This window comes from Aulonocara stuartgranti (genome assembly GCF_965226115.1).
Source record: "Aulonocara stuartgranti genome assembly, chromosome: 12".
In the NCBI taxonomy this organism is placed as follows: Eukaryota; Metazoa; Chordata; class Actinopteri; order Cichliformes; family Cichlidae; genus Aulonocara; species Aulonocara stuartgranti.
The window spans coordinates 13,517,924-13,537,570 of record NC_138948.1 but is presented as its reverse complement, the minus strand read 5'-3'; the positions used below and the strand labels follow the sequence as shown (position 1 = coordinate 13,537,570).

Here is a 19,647-nt window from a genome sequence, read left to right as displayed (position 1 = left end):
GTCCTGCCAATGCAGTTCTGACTTTTTTTAGTGTGGAAAGGAAAGCAGAGACATCCACAAAATTGTAGTACGCAGACCTACAATTGCTTCAAAAAATGAGAAAAAAAGACAAAAAAGATAGCTTGGCTCAGACACCTTTTGTAACCTCATCCTCTATAATCCTCTTTGTACCTCTCTACCAGGGATGCTAAATGAACTGGTACTTATGTAGTGCTTTTCTAGTCTAAGTGAGCACTCAAAGCAATTGATTATTACAACCCACATTCACACACACATTTGAGCTATATTTTCTGCCTCTAAGGACTTTCAAACACACACACGAACACACTTTTTGAAGGATGCACGGGAAGGCGGATTTGAGGGTCAGTATCTTGCCCAAGGACACTTCAACGTGCAGAATGAAGGAGGAGGAGGGATTGAACAACTGACCTTCTGATTAGTAGTGGAACTGCTCTACCTCAGGCAAAATAAATCTCTGATCTGAAACGTTGCTGTTTCTGTTCTTCTGTATGATACAAGACACAAAACAAGCATCCCTCTGCTCTCTTTCTTTGGCTGCACATGATAGTATGTGTGTGCTAAAGCACTAGAATAACACTGATGTAGCCTTAATAAAAGAAAAGCATCTACAAACACCTTAAAGGCTCATTAATTAACACAACATGTTTCGTCTAAGAAGAACAGCTGTATGCTTTTACAGTGTATAGTGATGAAGGATTATTTCCTGACTATAAGTCTTCGTGCTATGCTAAGGTAAATGGCTGCTGGCTACAGTTTTAAAAGAGTGCTAACAATCTTCCACCTTAATCTGACTTTCTGTAAGAATACACCTTTCCCAAAATGTCAAACTACTCCTTTAAGATAAACTTTAATATTGTCTCCATCCATATTTGAAAAAGATCAAAAGGTCACACTCAGCCTGGAGCTAGATGATAGTACTAATATTAAAGAAGTAGGAATGGTCTCTGAAGTGGCTGAGACATCAGACTGAATTTTATATGTGGAAAAAAATCTCAAAGCAGTTTTTCTCTCTCACCCAGTCATCCCTTATCACTTCACCCTGTCCACGGCGATCGAACAAGATGCCAGCACCACAGCGAGGGTTTATGTCATCATCATTGGTCCCAATGACGTCGAGACAGACCGGCTGTGGCTGGACCTGCCAGAGGGAAAGAAATCCTTCACAGCTGGCTCCATGGAGCACTTTGTGTGCTATGGAACTGACGTGGGAGAGATCAAGAGGGTGGAAGTGAGAATCTGGGACTCTTTCTGTAGCTAAATCTGTGAAACTGTCTCCTCTCTGCTGTCTCTTCAGATGCACTGCTATTAAAATTTTAATAAAACCATTCTAGCTCAGCAATAATTAATTCTAGATGTGCCTAGATCAAACAAAAATCAAGTGATATACAAATTCCCTCTCCATCTCCTCTCCCTTCTCTTCCCTCTCAGCTTGGCCATAATGGTGTCACACCAGAGAGCTGCTGGTTGGTGGATGAGCTGTCGGTTGCCGTGCCAACCAAAGGTATCAAGTACATCTTTCCATGTAAGTGCTGGCTGGCTAAAGACAGGGGAGATGGTCTGACTGCCAGACTGTTCAATGTGCTGGACTCCAGCACGATCAACATTATCCGCAAAGTGAGTCACCGCACCTAAAATATGAAGTGTTGGAAAACATTCAGTTAATGTGTTACATAAAAACTGTATCTGTATCTCTGTGTACTGTATTTTTTTAGGTTGTTTATTCAGTCACGGTTGCCACAGGTGACATTCAGTATGCAGGAACTGATACCAACATTTTCCTGACCGTGTTCGGAGCCAATGGGAGCACAGAGGAAATGCTTCTGCCCAAAAATGAGGATAGGTCAGTTCACAGTGATTACTTATCAGTAAAGAAACAGTTGATACTTTCAGTGCAAATACTGGAAATGTGGGATGCCTGAGTTTAAACAAACAAAATGAGCTCATCAGCACCTTTAAAGTTCAATAATATATGTGTTGCATCTCATTAATGTGACCTAATTATAAAGAAATGTCACTTATTGTGTGGTATTTTGGATCAAAGCAGTGATTTCCTTTATTGGCACTAAGATCGTAATAACAAAGAGTCTGCCATATAAATGCCATAAGCACCACATGTTTCTGAATAAACACAGTGTTTTATGTTAATCTGTGCTGTTGCCTATGGACAAAATTGGACAGGCTGTTTCACTGTTTATGCCGTTTAACCTAAGATAATCTAACCAGCTGCTGTGTACAGCTACAAAGGCATGAAAGTTAAAATGCAATTAAATGTATCTTCAGAAAGGTTAAACTATTTAATTAGCACAGTCATGTCTTTAAATGCAGCTTAATCCATATATATTGGTTCATTCAGGTTTGAAAGAGGGCAAGAAGACACATTTACCTTGGAGATAGATGACATCGCTCCTTTGAAGAAGATCAGAATTCGAATAGATGGCACCGGAAGCCGCCCAGACTGGTTTCTTGACAGGGTAATGCAAAGAGAGTCTGATGCAACACGTCTACAAAATGTAAGAAAGAAGGAATGATAAGAAATAATTTGCAATTACCGGAAAGCAGATGCACATTTTGAGGTAGCACAAAACTTTCACATCAGTTTATCATAAATATTACGTGTTACACTCATGTGCTACTTTATAAGGTACAGTTTGCTAGATCCCCTTTTACATTCAGAACTGGCTTAATTCTTCATGGCATAGGTTCAACAAGGTGGTGTATACATTCCTCTGAGATTTTACCCATTACTGACATGATACCGTCAAACACTTGCTGCAGATTTGTTGGCCCCACAACCATGATACAAATCCCCCGTTGAGCCAAATCCCAAAGGTGCTCTGCTTGATTGAGATCTGGTGACTGTAGAGGCCATTTGAGAACAGTGAGCTCATTTTCATATTCAAGCAATCAGTTTGAGATTACTTGAGCTTTGTGATATGGTGTGTCATCCTTTTGAAAGCAACCATCAGAAGATGGGTACACCGTGGCCATAAAGGGATGGAAATGATCAGCATCAATTCTCAGGTAGGCTGTGGCATTTCAATAATGCTCAGTTGGTACTAAGGGGCCCAAAGCATGCCAAGAAAATATCCCCCACATCATTAAACCACCACTAGCAGCCTGAACTGTTGATGCAAGCAGGATGGATCCATGTTTTCATGTTGTTTGCAACAAATTCAGACACTACTATCTGAATGTTGCAGCAGAAATCAAGAACTCATCAGACCAGACAACATTTTTCCAATCTTCTGTTCTGTTGATCCCATGTGTATTGTAGCCTCAGGTTCCTGCTCTTAGCAAACAGGAGTGGCACTCAGTGTGATCTGCTGCAGCATTTGATATTTTGTGCTTTCAGAGATGTTTTTCTGCATACCTTGGTTGCAAGGTGTGGTTTTTTTGAGTCACTGTTGGCTCCCTATCAGCTCAATGCAGTCTTTCTCTGGCATCAAAAGGCATTTTCACTGCACAGAGAACAATCAGATCACTGGATATTTTATCTTTTTCTGTCCGTCCTCTATAAACTAGTGATGTGCAGATCGATCCTGAAATATCGATTCCTCTGATACCAATCATTTATGTTCTAGAATCGATTCTCACATTAAAATATCGATATTTTAGTAGTTTAGAGTAAATTTGTAGTTTATCATTAACAGCAACACAGTGGAAAGAAACTATAACATTCGGATTGTCTACATTCAAAGGCACTACTTCCTCTTCCGCCTTTCATAGTCATGTGCGAAATACGGCTGTATAAATGTCTCGCAGCCGCTGGCGTGTGCACTCACAACAATGGCTGAGCGTAATTGGAGTAATTTGCGGACGTACAGTGGGGCAAAAAAGTATTTAGTCAGCCACCGATTGTGCAAGTTCCCCCACCTAAAATGATGACAGAGGTCAGTAATTTGCACCAGAGGTACACTTCAACTGTGAAAGACAGAATGTGAAAAAAAAATCCATGAATCCACATGGTAGGATTTGTAAAGAATTTATTCGTAAATCAGGGTGGAAAATAAGTATTTGGTCAATAACAAAAATACAACTCAATACTTTGTAACATAACCTTTGTTGGCAATAACAGAGGTCAAACGTTTACTATAGGTCTTTACCAGGTTTGCACACACAGTAGCTGGTATTTTGGCCCATTCCTCCATGCAGATCTTCTCGAGAGCAGTGATGTTTTGGGGCTGTCGCCGAGCAACACGGACTTTCAACTCCCGCCACAGATTTTCTATGGGGTTGAGGTCTGGAGACTGGCTAGGCCACTCCAGGACTTTCAAATGCTTCTTACGGAGCCACTCCTTTGTTGCCCGGGCGGTGTGTTTTGGATCATTGTCATATTGGAAGACCCAGCCTCGTTTCATCTTCAAAGTTCTCACTGATGGAAGGAGGTTTTGGCTCAAAATCTCACGATACATGGCCCCATTCATTCTGTCCTTAACACGGATCAGTCGTCCTGTCCCCTTGGCAGAAAAACAGCCCCATAGCATGATGTTTCCACCCCCATGCTTCACAGTAGGTATGGTGTTCTTGGGATGCAACTCAGTATTCTTCTTCCTCCAAACACGACGAGTTGAGTTTATACCAAAAAGTTCTACTTTGGTTTCATCTGACCACATGACATTCTCCCAATCCTCTGCTGTATCATCCATGTGCTCTCTGGCAAACTTCAGACGGGCCTGGACATGCACTGGCTTCAGCAGCGGAATACGTCTGGCACTGCGGGATTTGATTCCCTGCCGTTGTAGTGTGTTACTGATGGTGACCTTTGTTACTTTGGTCCCAGCTCTCTGCAGGTCATTCACCAGGTCCCCCCGTGTGGTTCTGGGATCTTTGCTCACCATTCTCATGATCATTTTGACCCCACGGGATGAGATCTTGCGTGGAGCCCCAGATCGTGGGAGATTATCAGTGGTCTTGTATGTCTTCCATTTTCTGATGATTGCTCCCACAGTTGATTTTTTCACACCAAGCTGCTTGCCTATTGTAGATTCACTCTTCCCAGTCTGGTGCAGGTCTACAATACTTTTCCTAGTGTCCTTCGAAAGCTCTTTGGTCTTGGCCATGGCGGCGTTTGGAGTCTGACTGTTTGAGGCTGTGGACAGGTGTCTTTTATACAGATGATGAGTTCAAACAGGTGCCATTCATACAGGTAACGAGTGGGGGACAGAAAAGCTTCTTACAGAAGACGTTACAGGTCTGTGAGAGCCAGAGATTTTCCTTGTTTGAGGTGACCAAATACTTATTTTCCACCCTGATTTACAAATAAATTCTTTACAAATCCTACCATGTGAATTCATGGATTTTTTTTTCACATTCTGTCTCTCACAGTTGAAGTGTACCTCTGGTGCAAATTACTGACCTCTGTCATCATTTTAAGTGGGGGAACTTGCACAATCGGTGGCTGACTAAATACTTTTTTGCCCCACTGTATTTTACATCCACAAACAGCCAAGACGTGGTTTGCGATACATGTGGCAAAAAGTGAGGTGTTGTGGCCATACTTGCCAACCTTGAGACCTCAGAATTAGGGAGACATTCAAAAAGGCTGTTGGGGGGTTGATAAATAAAGTTTACAGTGTTTATTTATCGGATAAAATACGTTAAATGTCACCGTTATTATTGGCCGGCCCGGAAACAGCGGGGGTGTCCAAATTCAGAGGCTGCTTCCACCTGAGACTCTGCTCCTTGCTATCTAAAATATAACAGGGCGCTGACTTAAACTCTCGATCGTCTCACACTTCTGTTTAAACAGTTTTCTGTTTGACGTTTATTCAGCTGTGTGAAAACCCCGGAGGAACCCTCTCGAGGGATTAATAAAGTTAAATTTAATTTAATCTAATCTAATAACTTTATTCTCAGCCAAACCGATTTACTCGCGAACAAATAAAACACTGAAAAAGCCAAACAAGAACATTTTTAAGTTATCAAAGTGACTTATATATCATGTTTAACGACCGCGGGGGTTTGAAGACGATGTGTCGGTTGGCTCAGATATTTGAAGTTTACACAGCTACATTCTCACCTGAAAATATGTTAAAAGTTTTTTTGCGACCCAGAAAGAGAAATAAGAGTAATATTAAAACTAAGTATCTGGAAACTGGAATAGGCTGGGCCGCGCCGCGCTATGAATTCTGCGACATGGTTTTTCAATTTTGATGTCCGGGTGGAAAATCGGGAGAAATTCGGGAGAATGGTGGCTCCAGGAGATTTTTGGAAGGGGCACTGAAATTCAGGATTCTCCTGGAAACATCGGGAGGGTTGGCATGTATGGTTGTGGCAACATCACTAACCTTGTCAAACACCTCAGAGCAAATCATATCACAGAATATGACGAGCGTATGTTGAAGCGAACTGAAGAGGAGGAGAGGGACAGGTGCTGCTAGGGCGAGACTCTCACGGAGTCCTTTAGTGATGCAGGCAGGCAAGGTGTTCAAATAGCGCACAACTTCAGTTTTTCTATTTCTATATGATGAACTCATCTGCATTATTAAGTGATAAGAACAAGAAATCTGATGTCCTGTAATCATTATGATGCTATAACTCAGAGGTGTGGACTCGAGTCACATGACTTGGACTCGAGTCAGACTCGAGTCATTAATTTTATGACTTTAGACTTGACTTGAAAAAATGTTCTAAGACTTGTGACTTGACTTGGACTTTTACACCAATGACTTGGGACTTGAATTGGACTTGAACCGGTTTACTTGAAAAGACTTGATATTTTACCCCAAATATAAAATTTAACATGCATATTATATAGAGATTGAAAATGTGACGTCATTCACGGGTAGAACCGCAAAGGATTCTGGGAACTCGTGGCAAGCGGTACTAACGCACGCAGGCTTTCAATTAAAATCAGTTACACAGCGATAAAAAGAAACACAAAAATGGCAAGAAGCTGTTGTATCAATAACTGCAATAGCCGGTCGCATGACAGCCACGGGAAGCCGACGGGTAAAGAGATCGGTTGTTATCGGATTACGTCGTTGAAGAGAAATTGTTCAGCCATGTTTCCGAAGTAACAAAGACGCGACTGGATTGCAGCCATTCTAAGACCAAATATAACGTCCCAGAACCCTCCAGCTCACAGGTTAGTCTGCTCCAAGCATTTACACGAAGGTCAGTGTTTTTTAGTAGTTAATACGTCATTTTCATAACATAATTGGTGATATAGGTTACAAGCAAGTCTGGCGCTGAACAGAAATTGTCGCGCTATGCTCCTTTGTTTATTGTGCATAAATAGTGAATTGTCCTGACACAATATTGCGTTTCGCTTCTGTTATTATGGTACATTGACAAAAACATATACTTTTATTCACAGGATAAAACAGGTTTTTTTGTATCACTAATTGCCCAGTACGATTACAGCATACAGTATTATTGTCACTGCTACATTTCTGTGATGGGTACCAGAAATTATTTCCACTGCTAATTAATTACCGTTGAGCTCAAAGTTCCCATTAATAAACGGTTAATGAATGTGTATTTATGACGACAATTTGTGAGACTGGTAAACTTATGATACGTACGATGGTCTTTCGTTCTACACGGTGCATTTCAAGGTCCTGTACCCATCCGTCGGTAAACTGTACCTGGGCTTGTTGCAGTGACCTGAAGTTACTAAACTTCATGAGTGTATGCACTCACTCCAAGAACCGTATGATTATAAATATGCATATAAATATGCTACAATGAGATAGCTGACTTCATCTAACTAGCAAATGTTGTCCAGGCTACGTTGGTGATACAGTTTTTTTTAATGTGTATGATATTTTTGTCATGCGATTTTAAAGCTGGTCCTACAACCGCATCCAAGAATAACATGCAGCTTATCTCAGAACTGTCGGTGAAAATTATTCTTGGAGCTAAGTTTAATTGAGCTGCATTTTAAAGAGGTGCAATTTCACAATTTGTGTATATTTTCTACATTCACTTTTGTCATGTGTTGAGAAAAACACAGATTTAAAATTACATGGTCTAATATTTACATTTAGCATATAACTGCAACATTATTTTTTCGTTGTTTTTTTTTTAAAGACTCGAAAGGACTTGAAATTCAAAGTTTCAGACTTGTGACTTGACTCGGACTTTTACACCAGTGACTTGAGACTCGACTCTGACTTGCCTGACATTACTTGAGACTTGACTTGAGACTTGAGGATAAAGACTTGAGACTTACTTGAGACTTGCAAAACAATGACTTGGTCCCACCTCTGCTATAACTTGAGATCAAACTATCGGTATCGGATCAGTATCGTCGATACCACCCTGAATATTAATTGGTATCGGATCGGAAAGGAAATCAGTGGTATCGCACATCACTACTATAAACCCTAAAGATGGTTATGTGGGAAAATCAACAGTTTCTGAAATACTCAGACCAGCCCATCTGGCACCAACAACCATGCCACGGTCAGTTACTTAAATAACTTTTCTTCCACATTCTGATGTTCAGTTTTAACTTTAGGAGGTCATCTGGACTATGTCTACACACTTAAAGGCATTGAGCTGCAGCTGTCTGACTTACTAATTAAATATTTGCATTATTAACCGGTTGAACAGATGTACCTAATGAAGTAAGTAATGATTGTACAGTATTTGTGAAATTATATAAATGTTCCTATTCAGGTAATGAAATGAGGTGGAACACTGAACAGTTTTCACAAGTTAGTAAATTTCACTTGCGTGTTTGGTATATCATTGCAGTGGATGGCGCTGTCTCTAAGCTGTAATTAAAACAATAACTCTTGTGATTTTTAAACCACAATCTTTTAATTTGCTAATTTAATAATGAAGCAATTTCTTTTTTCAGCCTTCGCAAATACCGTTAATTAATCAGATTCTTTTGCAGTGGAAACAGATGAATGCTAGGTTAACTTTAGTGTATTTGTGGATTGTTTAACATTTTTCAAGCCACAAATATACATTAATGCATTTATTCCAAAATCACAGTCAATTTCCTCCTCCTCTGCTGCAGCTAAATAGTAGATTTCACATGTGGACATTTGTTTAATGCGAATTGTGAGGTCATCGTCTGATTTAAAATGTTAGATCCTGATGAGAAACCTGACCACAGAGGAAGAGTACCTGTTCACCTACGAGAACTGGCTGTCCAAGACCAAAGGGCCCAAGAGGACAAAGGTGTGTGAGCTGGCGGCTATGGTGGATGACGAGGAGATGGTAGAAAAAACAACTTACATCATCCAAGTCCAGACTAGTGACGTTGCAGGTGGGTCACAGAATGTTTCCACATATATTTAGAAAGTTGACCACTGACGCCAAGTGAACTCCAGGAAGCCCTGATAAGTATGCCCAATAATAAGGCTCCAGGTCCAGACGGCTTCCCTGCAGAATTCTACAAAGAATTCTGGACAATTTTGGCACCAGTATTCCACAGCATGTTGCAGGAAATCAAGGAAAAGGGCAGACTACCACCAAATATGAATTCTGCCAACATTAGTCTCCTGCTAAAACCAGGCAAAGACCCTTTATTTCCCTCAAGCTATCATCCAATTTCTCTTTTAAATGTAGACCTTAAAATAATCTGCAAAGCTCTCTCAAAGAGATTAGAGAAAATGACCCCCCTCTTAATTCATCCTGACCAAACTGGTTTCATAAAAGGTCGGCACTCCTCAACAAACACTCGTAGATTACTTAATTTAATAGACTACTCATACGATAAAAACATCGAAGCCATAATATTATCTCTAGATGCAGAAAAAGCATTTGACAGAGTTAATTGGAAATTTTTATTCGCAACTTTACACAAATTTGGTTTTGGAAACTCTTTCATAAACTGGATAAGAATATTATACAATTCCCCAACGGCTCGTATCAGAACAAATGACCAGACATCCTCCAGCTTCTGTCTCCTGAGGGGCACCAGACAGGGATGCCCACTCTCCCCCTCACTTTTTGCAATTTTTATCGAACCTCTAGCAGCAGCATTTAGACAGGCTACAACAATTAAGGGCATAAAATGTAAGAACATAGAACATAAAATCAGTCTCTATGCGGATGATGTGTTGCTTTTTCTGCAAAACACACAAACCAACCTCTCTGAGGTAATTACTTTAATAAACTGGTTTTCAAGAGTTTCAGATTATTCAATTAACTGGCCAAAATCTACAGTTCTCCCCATTAACTGCTCCTTCCATAATTCTTCCTCTGCCCCACTGCAATCCGGAAATATTAAATATTTAGGTATTAATATCTCTCCTAAGCTTTCAGACTTAACTAAACTAAACCACATCCCACTTCTAAAGAAAGTAGAAGGCGATCTGACTAGATGGAAATCTTTACCCATATCACTCATGGGAAGGGTTGCCACTATAAAAATGATGATCTTGCCAAAAATAAATTACTTATTTTTGATGATCCCTAACAAACCATCACAAGATTGGTTCAGATCTCTGGATTCATATATTTCCAAATTCCTTTGGAAAGATAAACCCCCGCGTATTAGCTTAAAAACGCTACAAAGAACCAAGGATAGAGGAGGATTAGATCTGCCTAATTTTCACCAATACTTCTTAGCCAACAGGCTTCAGTTCATCTCAGAATGGTTAAAACATACCTTCTTAGTTGAGCCCTGGCTAGATGTTGAACAGGCACTATGCAAGGATCTAGAGATTTCAGACCTACCATTTATTAGCTCAAACATCAAAAGACATGAATGCTTTAAAAGTATCAACATCAGCTTTTCTCTAACAGCATGGTGGGAGTTTCTAAAAATAACGGAGTCTTCATTAATCCCATGCAAACGTACACCTATCTGGAATAACCCTGACATATTACAAAACAATAATATGATTAATTTCCCAGAATGGAGTTGTAAAGGAATTAAATACTTAGAACATATATTAGAGGGAACAGAATTTATTCCATTTGACAGACTAGTTGAACAATATGGGATCAACAAGACAAGGTTTTTAGAATATCAACAAATTAAATCCATAGTAAAAAAGAAATTTAACCTCAGTCAAGTTGAATTACAAACACCACTAAGTGCGGCACATTTTCTTACTCTTAAATCCCCCAAATTATTATCTAAAATATACAGAACACTTTCTAAATTAGATGAATCAATATCCCTTCCTACTGCAAAGTGGGAAGCAGATTTATCAGTCAACCTAGACCAAAACTTCTGGTCTCAGATTTGCTTAAAAACTTTTAAATTAATTAAAAATCCCAGTCTGCAATTAATACAATACAAAATACTTCATAGAGTGCACTATACAGGTCATCGGATGTTCAAGATGGGCTTTACATCTTCCAACAACTGCTCACACTGTCAAGGCAATACACCAGACAATTACATCCACGCTCTTTGGTTCTGTCCACCAGTGCAAAAGTTTTGGCGCGAGATATGTGAAGACTTATCAAAATGTCTGAAATGTAACATTCCAACCTCCCCCTTAGTGTGTTTGTTGGGCAGCTTAGATAATGTCACTTCAGAAAAGAATATAGCCCATATGATCTTCACTGCCCTATGCATAGCCAAGAAAACAGTCCTCATGAACTGGAAAAATAAAAATAATCTTAATTCTAACCAATATAGAAATTATCTATTAGATTACATTAGTCTTGACACAGCCTCTGCCACCACATTAGATCAATTGCTCTGGGCCCCTTTTATCAGCTCCATCACCTAGTGGGGGTGGGGGGTCATAGTTTGGTCCCGCCTTCACTGTTGTGATTGGTGAGGGGGTAGGGACAGGCTTAGGGCGTCGGGGGGTTCCCCGGAGGCATCTTCCTTGGGGGGGCTCAACCCGGGGTAGCGGTCACGTCCGGTTGAGGGCTCTGTTGGCTCTCAGGTGACTGTTTCCTCGCGGCTGCGTGCAGCGGGGCTAGGGGAGGGTCTGTGCTGACGGACGTGGGTTACTGACCTGGCAACCTGGCTGCCCCTGGGTGGGTCCGGGATGGGCGTGAGGTTTTGGGGGCGCTCCGTCTCTGGGCTGGGGCCCGGGCCGGGCCTAGGGGGCTCGGGTCCTGGTTGGTGTGTTGCCGGGGTTGTGGGCGGGTGGGTGCATGGGGGCCCGGCCCTGGAGCAGGGTGCCGCCGGTGCATCGAGCCGCCTGGGGGGCTCTTCAACTGGTGGGGGGGATGGTCACATCTTGCAGGAGCTTTCTTCTCTCAGGAACTCTCTGCAGGAGGGGGAGATACAGGAGAGGTGGAGGAAGATCTCAGCCTGGGCGTTTACCGTCTTATGTAGTCTGGAAGATGTGTGGTTGGTGGGGTGGGTGCAGTTTTCTCTGTGGTGGGGTTGGGTGGACTGTCCAGGGCTCTGTGGAGCCGGGGGGCGCTACTGCACTGGGCCCCGGTCTGATGGGCCTGGGCCCCCCTTCCCTGGCGGGTCGCGGAGGGTGGGAGTGCCTACTGGGGTCAGCGGGGGAGCTGGCCCCAGGGAGGGGTTACCTGCCCCTCCCTTCCTTCCCTCCCCATCTCCAGCTGCCTCCCTCTTCCCGCTCCTCCACAACCACCCACACATGCAGGGCCTTGGAGTAGGGGTATGTCACCAGGGTGCAGAGGAGGCTACCCCCCCCCCCCGTCCCCCCCCCCCCCCGTCCCCTTCTGGCTGCCTCTGCCTCAATTTTATCCCACAACTTAGACATTCACATTATTCACACTCTCATTACACATACATATAGGATCTTGGGGGTGGGCACAATCACGGAGTCCAAATCACCATCAGGGTGTATACCTCACCCCTGACGTCGTTGCCCACCTCTCAATTTTAAATACACTTAGTCATTGAGGGTTAGCAGGAGGGACTATGCGCTTACCTGCTGCTCCTTGGCAGGTAGCTCCATGCCCTCCTGGGTTTTAATTGCACCTTAGAACACATATGCATCAACACTACAATGAGCGGGTGGAGGGAGGTTTGGAGTCTTCTCCCACCCCCATTCTCTGCGGCCTGCTGGAGCGGGAGGGCTAGTAGGAGGAGTTGGCCGTCCGACTGCGGTCTGGGGTGTGGGGCCTCCCTGCTGCTGCGGAGTCGGGGTGGTCTGCCTCTCCCCACCGCAGGGAAAAGGGTAACACCACCTGGGTCTGGGTGCAATTCCCCCCTCCAGGGGCAAGGGTACCTAGACCCGGTTTGTAGAGTACGCTTGGGGAGTGTGATTGTGTGTACAGCGTCTCTTTATGTCTGTCTCCACGTTGGTTGAGTGTGGAGTGAGTGCATATGAGAGCACGAGGGTGGGAATGGATGTTTGTGTCTGTGTGTGCCTGTATGTCTGTGTCTATATGTCAGGTTGGGTATCAGACGCCACCTCTCTGGGGACACCTCAGGCCCTCCAAGGTTTGGAGGCCTATCTCCACCCACCACCACTTCCCCTGCCGGTGGCGGACTCCCTCAGGTGTCGGTGTGTTGGTGGTTCTTTGTGTCTGGGGGTGGGCGTCCGGGTGCACACCGGCTCACTCCTTGGCGGCCGCTTGTCGGGGCCTGGGGCCTGGGGCTCGCTCGGGCCCCTTTGGAGGTGGGGTGCCCCCGGCCTCTCGGCCTAGGGCTCGGTCACTCAGGCGCAGCTGGGGGCCGGCGGAGCTCACGGGCGCGTCACTGCAACTCCCCCTGACTTCTGCTCCGCGGCTGCTGGGCGAGCCCTCATCTGGGACTCTCCTCAGCTCTTACTGGGACAGTGGCGCGGCTGCCCCTCTGTTGGTCTTCCATGGTCTCTTGTGTTCTGGGGGCCTCTGGATGTCTGGAGTTTTGATCTCCTCCATACCCGCTTCACACCCTGGAGGACGGGGCTGTGGCCCCCCCACACTCCCTAGCAGATCATTACATGGAGAAACCTTTGGAATGCAAGCATGCTGATCCACACAGGTATGCACACATGGGTATTCACAGACGCGGACTAAAGCTTTCTTGGCTGCTACCTCAAAGCACACTGTGCGCTGTCTATCTTGCGTGCTGCACAATATCGTTTATTACTTAGTAAATACTGATATCTATGACTAGCTAGTTTATTGTGATGGTGCTTTGTTTTCTCTATTATTATGTTGCTCTTTGTTGTTTGCTGTCTCCTCTGTTTGTTTTTGTTTGTTTGTTTGTTTGTTTGTTTGTTTTTCTCCATACAGGTGACCCAGGAGTTTTTTTTTTTTTTTCTCTCTCTTCCCCCCCCCTTCTCACCATCTCTTCTCCCCTTTGGTTTTCTTTCTTTCTCTCCCCCTCTCTCTCTCATTCATTCCCCCTGTCCTATTTATTAAAAAAAAAAAAAAAAAAAAATGACAAAGGATGAACTGAAGCTCTGCCATCACGTAATGTCGCATACTGCTGTTTCTGATGTCATTTAGAGAAAAAAAAAAAAAAGAAAGTTGACCAGGTTAAAGAAACTGTATCAGTCAATTTTAACTTAATTTGTCTGCTTGGAATAAAGTTTAAAAAAATAAATAAATAAATATCAATATTCAAAGTTGGGGGTTTTTTCTAATCATCCCAGAGCCCTCTTTAACTGCACAAATTTCTTCCCCAAATTTTACGTTTGTTGAACTTCTATGAGTATTTTACATATTTTTTAAGTGTTAAATAAGACACTGAGTGCTTAACTTCAACAAGCATGTTTACAACTACTAATAGATTTTCTCATAAGTTAAAGTTTATTGGAGTTCTGTTCTCTGATCTTTGCAATATTCTAGGTGCTGGCACTGATGCCAACGTGTTTCTGATTGTGTTTGGGGAGTATGGAGACACAGGGACGCTGCCTCTGAAAGAGAGCACCAACAGAAACAAGTTTGAGCGAAAAATGAAGGACGTGTTCAGATTTCCTGACATGCTCAGTCTGGGCGAACTGTCAAAAGTCAGAGTGTGGCATGACAACAAAGGTAAGGAGACAAGGAGAACTACAGTCATAAGTAAGCACATAAGAAAGGAAGGAAAGTTTTAGCAGTTTGGAGTAATCTGTGACGGCCTCAGAGGTTTTCTAAGAGAATACTGGGAGCAACAACACCATGAAGTCCAAAGAACACACCAGACAGGTCAGGGTTAAGGTTATTGAGAAATTTAAAGCAGGCTCAAAAAGATTTCGCAAGCCTTGAACATCCCACGGAGCACTGTTCAAGCAATCATTCAGAAATGGAAGAAGTATGGCACAACTGTAAACCTACCGAGACAAGGCCGTCCACCTAAACTCACAGGCCGAACAAGGAGAGCGCTGATCAGAAATGCAGCCAAGAGGCCCATGGTGACTCTGGACGAGCTGCAGAGATCTACAGCTCAGGTGGGAAAATCTGTTCATAGGACAGCTGTTAGTCATGCACTGCACACAGTTGGCCTTTATGGAAGAGTGGCAAGAAGAAAGCCATTGTTAACAGAAAACCATAAGAAGTCCCATTTGCAGTTTGCCACAAGCCATGTGGGGGACACAGCAAACATGTGGAAGAAGGTGCTCTGGTCAGATGAGACCAAAATGGAACTTTGTGGCCAAAATGCAAAATGCTATGTGTGGCAAAAAACTAACACTGCACATCACTCTGAACACACCATCCCCACTGTCAAATATGGTGGTGGCAGCATCATGCTGTGGGGGTGCTTCTCTTCAGCAGGGACAGGGAAGCTGGTCAGAGTTGATGGGAAGATGGATGGAGCCAAAACAGGACAATCTTGGAAGAAAACCTCTTGGAGTCTGCAAAAGACTTGAGACTGGGGCGGAGGTTCACCTTCCAGCAGGACAACGACCCTGAACATAAAGCCAGGGCAACAATGGAATGGTTTAAAAACAAAACATATCCATGTGTTAGAATGGCCCAGTCAAAGTCCAGATCGAAATCCAATCAAGAATCTGTGGCAAGATCTGAAAACTGCTGTTCACAAACGGTGTCCATCTAATCTGACTGAGCTGGAGCTGTTTTGTAGAATCTCTACATGTGCAAAGCTGGTAGAGACATACCCCAGACTGGCAGCTGTAATTCCAGCAAAAGGTGGTTCTACAAAGTATTGACTCAGGGGGCTGAATAATTACGCACACCCCACTTTGCAGTTATTTATTTGTAAAAAATGTTTGGAATCATGTATGATTTTCATTCCACTTCTCACGTGTACACCACTTTATATCGGTCTTTCACGTGGAATTCCAATAAAATTGATTCATGTTTGTGGCTGTAATGTGACAAAATGTGGGAAAGTTCAAGGGGGCCGAATACTTTTGCAAGCCACTGTATATCAACCCAATTGAAATGCCACAGCAGGGCCTTAAAAGAGCTGTGTATAAGCAATGAATTGAAGCAAAGTACTTTTTTTTATTTTCAACTTTTTGACTAAAAAAGCTGACAAAATGTCTTACAAGGATACTTGGAAGATGGAATAACAGAATCTTGCTTAGATACTGCAAGAGTGGATGTACAGCACAGTGTTAATGTTAGCTTGTTTACTTCAAATCTATTTTATTTATAAAGTACCTGTTCACAATAGTAGTCATCTCAAGAAACTTTATACTGTATATACTTTACCTTTTTTTTGTTAAACAATGGAACAGGAAAATTTAGATCAGTGGTTGAGATAACATTTGTGCACAGATGGAATAAATTCACCATTGACTGTTGCTCTTACTGTAAACAGGCCCTGCTCCTGGATGGCACCTGGAGTACCTTGATGTGAAAGATGAGGCCCTGGACAACACCTTCAGGTTCCCCTGTGACCGCTGGTTGGCAAAAAACGAAGATGACGGGCAGATTATGAGGGAACTGGCTTGTGCCAACAATGATTTTGTAGACCTCAGTGACAAAACAAGTTAGTAATCCTGAGAGTCTGTAGGCATAATCATGGGTTCTGTAATTATCTGAGATGAATCACTTGCAGTAAATTACAACCATTTGTCACTTGTAAAATAATGCAGCAATTTGTGTCTCTGTGCATGGCCACAGAATATGAAATTGCCACAACAACTGCTAACGCAGATGACGCCTCCACAACGGAAAATGTCTGGATCCTGCTGGAAGGAAGGAAAGCCCGTTCCAAGGAGTTTGTTCTGGAGAATAAGAAAAAGAAGTTCTTAAGGTAGGTCTTCAGAGAGTCCAGGGTTCACGACTCATGGTAAAACCCTCTAATGTGGTCTTACATAATCGCCCTCTTTTACACATTTTTTTCTACCCCCTTTTATCTTGTAGCTTCATTTTCTCTTTACTCTCAGGAGAGATAATCCCATGAGGTGAAACAGAACCTCTCAGGCAGACCACAAAATTTAACAGTTTAAAATCAAAACCCTACACACACTTCTCTTGCACCCTTCCACAGCGGTGCCACTGACACGTTTGAGTTCTCGTCGAAGCACGTGGGGGAAATCGCTAGCATCTGCGTTGGCCACATCACAAAAGACGGCAAGAAGGTGAAGAATGAGGCTTTCTGGCATGTTATGGAGGTGGTGGTGACAGAAAAGGAGCTGGGAAACAAGTGAGTAGACTCTCACAACATGCATTATGTTATATAAAACTGATGGTGCTGAATCAATGCATCCTCTTGTGGTTAGGTATTTCTTCCACTGTGATGCACAAATTCCCCTGGCAGCCAAAAAAGACCAGTTCCAGACATTCGAGTGCTATAAATCCATCGAGAGCTTTGCAAGCAAAGTCCGCAACCTGGTCCCTGTCAAGTATGAAATCATCGTCATCACCGGGGACGTCAAAGCGGCCGGCACAGACGCAAATGTTTTTATCACCATGTATGGCGTCAATGGTGACTCAGGCAAGCGTCACCTACGGCAGAAGTTTCGCAACCTTTTCGAGCGAGGGCGGACAGACCGCTTCGTTCTGGAGATGCTGGACCTTGGGGAATTGCTGAGGGTCAAAGTGGAGCACGACGGCACTAGCCCCAACAGTGGGTGGTATTTAGAGTGTATTGAGGTGACCAACACAGCCAATTCAGTCACAACAATCTTCCACTGTGGAAAGTGGTTGCACACTGCTAAAGCTGATGGACAAATTCAGCGAGTGCTCAATCCCAGATATTAGAATAATGCTAGAAAGAAAGAGTGGGTGAGCATTTGCTTTTTCCTGTTTGACTCATTTGTTTTGTTGGGGGTTTTTACCAATTGTAAGAGAAACATTGCACGGAAAAGTTAGAGTTAATCCATCTGAATATAAATGCATTTCAACTTTTTCAGGATAAAGCCAGTTTTTTGTTTTTGTTTGTTTTGTTTTTTTTTTAAGTTTGTGCCAACTGTTTAGGCTGTCACTCTTCAGAAAAAGCCATTTGCTTCCATCTCGCACAAATAAACAGAACTGAATATTACCCAGCTCACCACAACAAATATTTACCTAGTATTACACATGGACCAGGGAAGGCGAATAGCCAATCGTAGCAGCAAAAACAAAGACAACTCAAAAAAAAACGCGGAATGCTGTTTAACATGTAAATAAAAAAACGAATGCAATCATTTCCAAATCTCATGAACCCATATTTCATTCACAACAGAACATAGAGAATATATCAGATGTTTCAACCAAGACATTTTACTTCACGACCATCTGCGCCCCCAGTCTATGGATCACCTGTAACTTAAAAGGCTGTAAGGTCAGACACCAACAGGTGATTCGGGCGTTGGCATCCTGCATGTGATGGAGCCACTGTAGCGGAGCGTGATCCGAACAGAGGATGAAAGGGCAGCTCAGGAGGTAAAAATGAAGAGAGTCAACCACCCAGCAGATTACCAAGCACTCCTTTTCAACTGTGCTGTAGCAAGCATGCAATGGCTGCTGTTTTTTACACCTGAGGGCGCACCGGCCCGCCTCCCAAGCGGTACCCCAAATACTGTACCTCCCTCCGTCCAACCGTACACTTCTTCTGGCCGTGAGCCACACGTGCCTCAGGGACTCCAGGACCGTGGCCACCCACTGCACATGCTCCGCCCAGGTGTCACTGTGGATGATGCCAGCCACAGTGACATCCGGGTAGGCGGCAGCATATGCAGCCTGCGGATGCAGCACCCAGTCCATGAGGAGTTGGAAAATGGCTGGAGCTCCAAAGAAGGAAGTGTGACAAATTGGTACAACCTGTAAGGAGTACACAAGGATGCTTTTTCCTGGGAATCTGCCAGTAGCCCTTGGTTAAATCCAGAGTTGTGAAAAACTGAGCAATGCCTAACCAGTTCAGGAACTCGTCAACCCGGGACATGGGGTAGGCATCAAACTGTGACACCTCATTCACCTTGCGGTAGTCAATGCAGAACTGTATAGACCTATCTTTCTTCACCACAAGGACCACGGGGCTATACCACCCACTGTATGACTCTTCTATTAGTAGAGATATCATCTGAATTTCAGGAGCAGGACCACTCTTCCTTCACGCCTCAGGCTATAAAAGCCCCCCTCTCCAATACCTGCTGTTCTCATTTTCATGCCCCATGCCCCCCCCCCCCCCCCAAATTTTCCCCTCCCTTCTCCTCCTCGAGAGCCTTCGCCAGTCCCCTTCGAGGCCTTCCCCAAACCGCAGCACCAGTTCACACTTCCTCATCCCTCATCGCCCATCATTAACGAGGATGTGGTCCCAGCTAGTGAACTCCAAGCTTTAGCATTTCAGCCATTTCCCTCTGAACAATTAGCCTTTTATGTTTAGGAAACCTGCAGGGCCATGAACGCACCATCATGCCTGGGCATATTTCAAAATGGTGCTCTATGAGATTGGTATGTCTGGGCAGG

General features: G+C 43.5%; 1 protein-coding gene and 1 long non-coding RNA gene across 2 annotated transcripts in view; one reads left to right on the top strand and one right to left on the bottom strand.

Annotated features, from left to right (window-relative positions):
* The window catches only part of loxhd1b (lipoxygenase homology PLAT domains 1b), a gene marked incomplete at its 5' end in the record, with an annotated part of 39,166 nt that extends 20,932 nt beyond the window's left edge, over positions 1-18,234 (top strand). Inside the window, 10 exons of the mRNA XM_082554314.1 lie at positions 1,041-1,249; positions 1,450-1,635; positions 1,734-1,861; positions 2,375-2,492; positions 9,070-9,247; positions 14,656-14,841; positions 16,574-16,744; positions 16,879-17,011; positions 17,249-17,404; positions 17,481-18,234. Of these exons, the coding sequence (XP_082410440.1) occupies positions 1,041-1,249; positions 1,450-1,635; positions 1,734-1,861; positions 2,375-2,492; positions 9,070-9,247; positions 14,656-14,841; positions 16,574-16,744; positions 16,879-17,011; positions 17,249-17,404; positions 17,481-17,961 (1,946 nt within the window). The 3' untranslated portion in view covers positions 17,962-18,234. The remainder of the gene's footprint in view (positions 1-1,040; positions 1,250-1,449; positions 1,636-1,733; positions 1,862-2,374; positions 2,493-9,069; positions 9,248-14,655; positions 14,842-16,573; positions 16,745-16,878; positions 17,012-17,248; positions 17,405-17,480) is intronic.
* Positions 1,108-6,438, bottom strand: LOC309718767. The gene is made up of 3 exons (XR_014280071.1): positions 6,309-6,438; positions 2,405-2,522; positions 1,108-1,159 (listed from the first exon to the last, which is right to left on the bottom strand). It is a non-coding gene; the product is annotated as an uncharacterized lncRNA (long non-coding RNA).
* Positions 18,235-19,647: the final 1,413 nt, after the last annotated feature.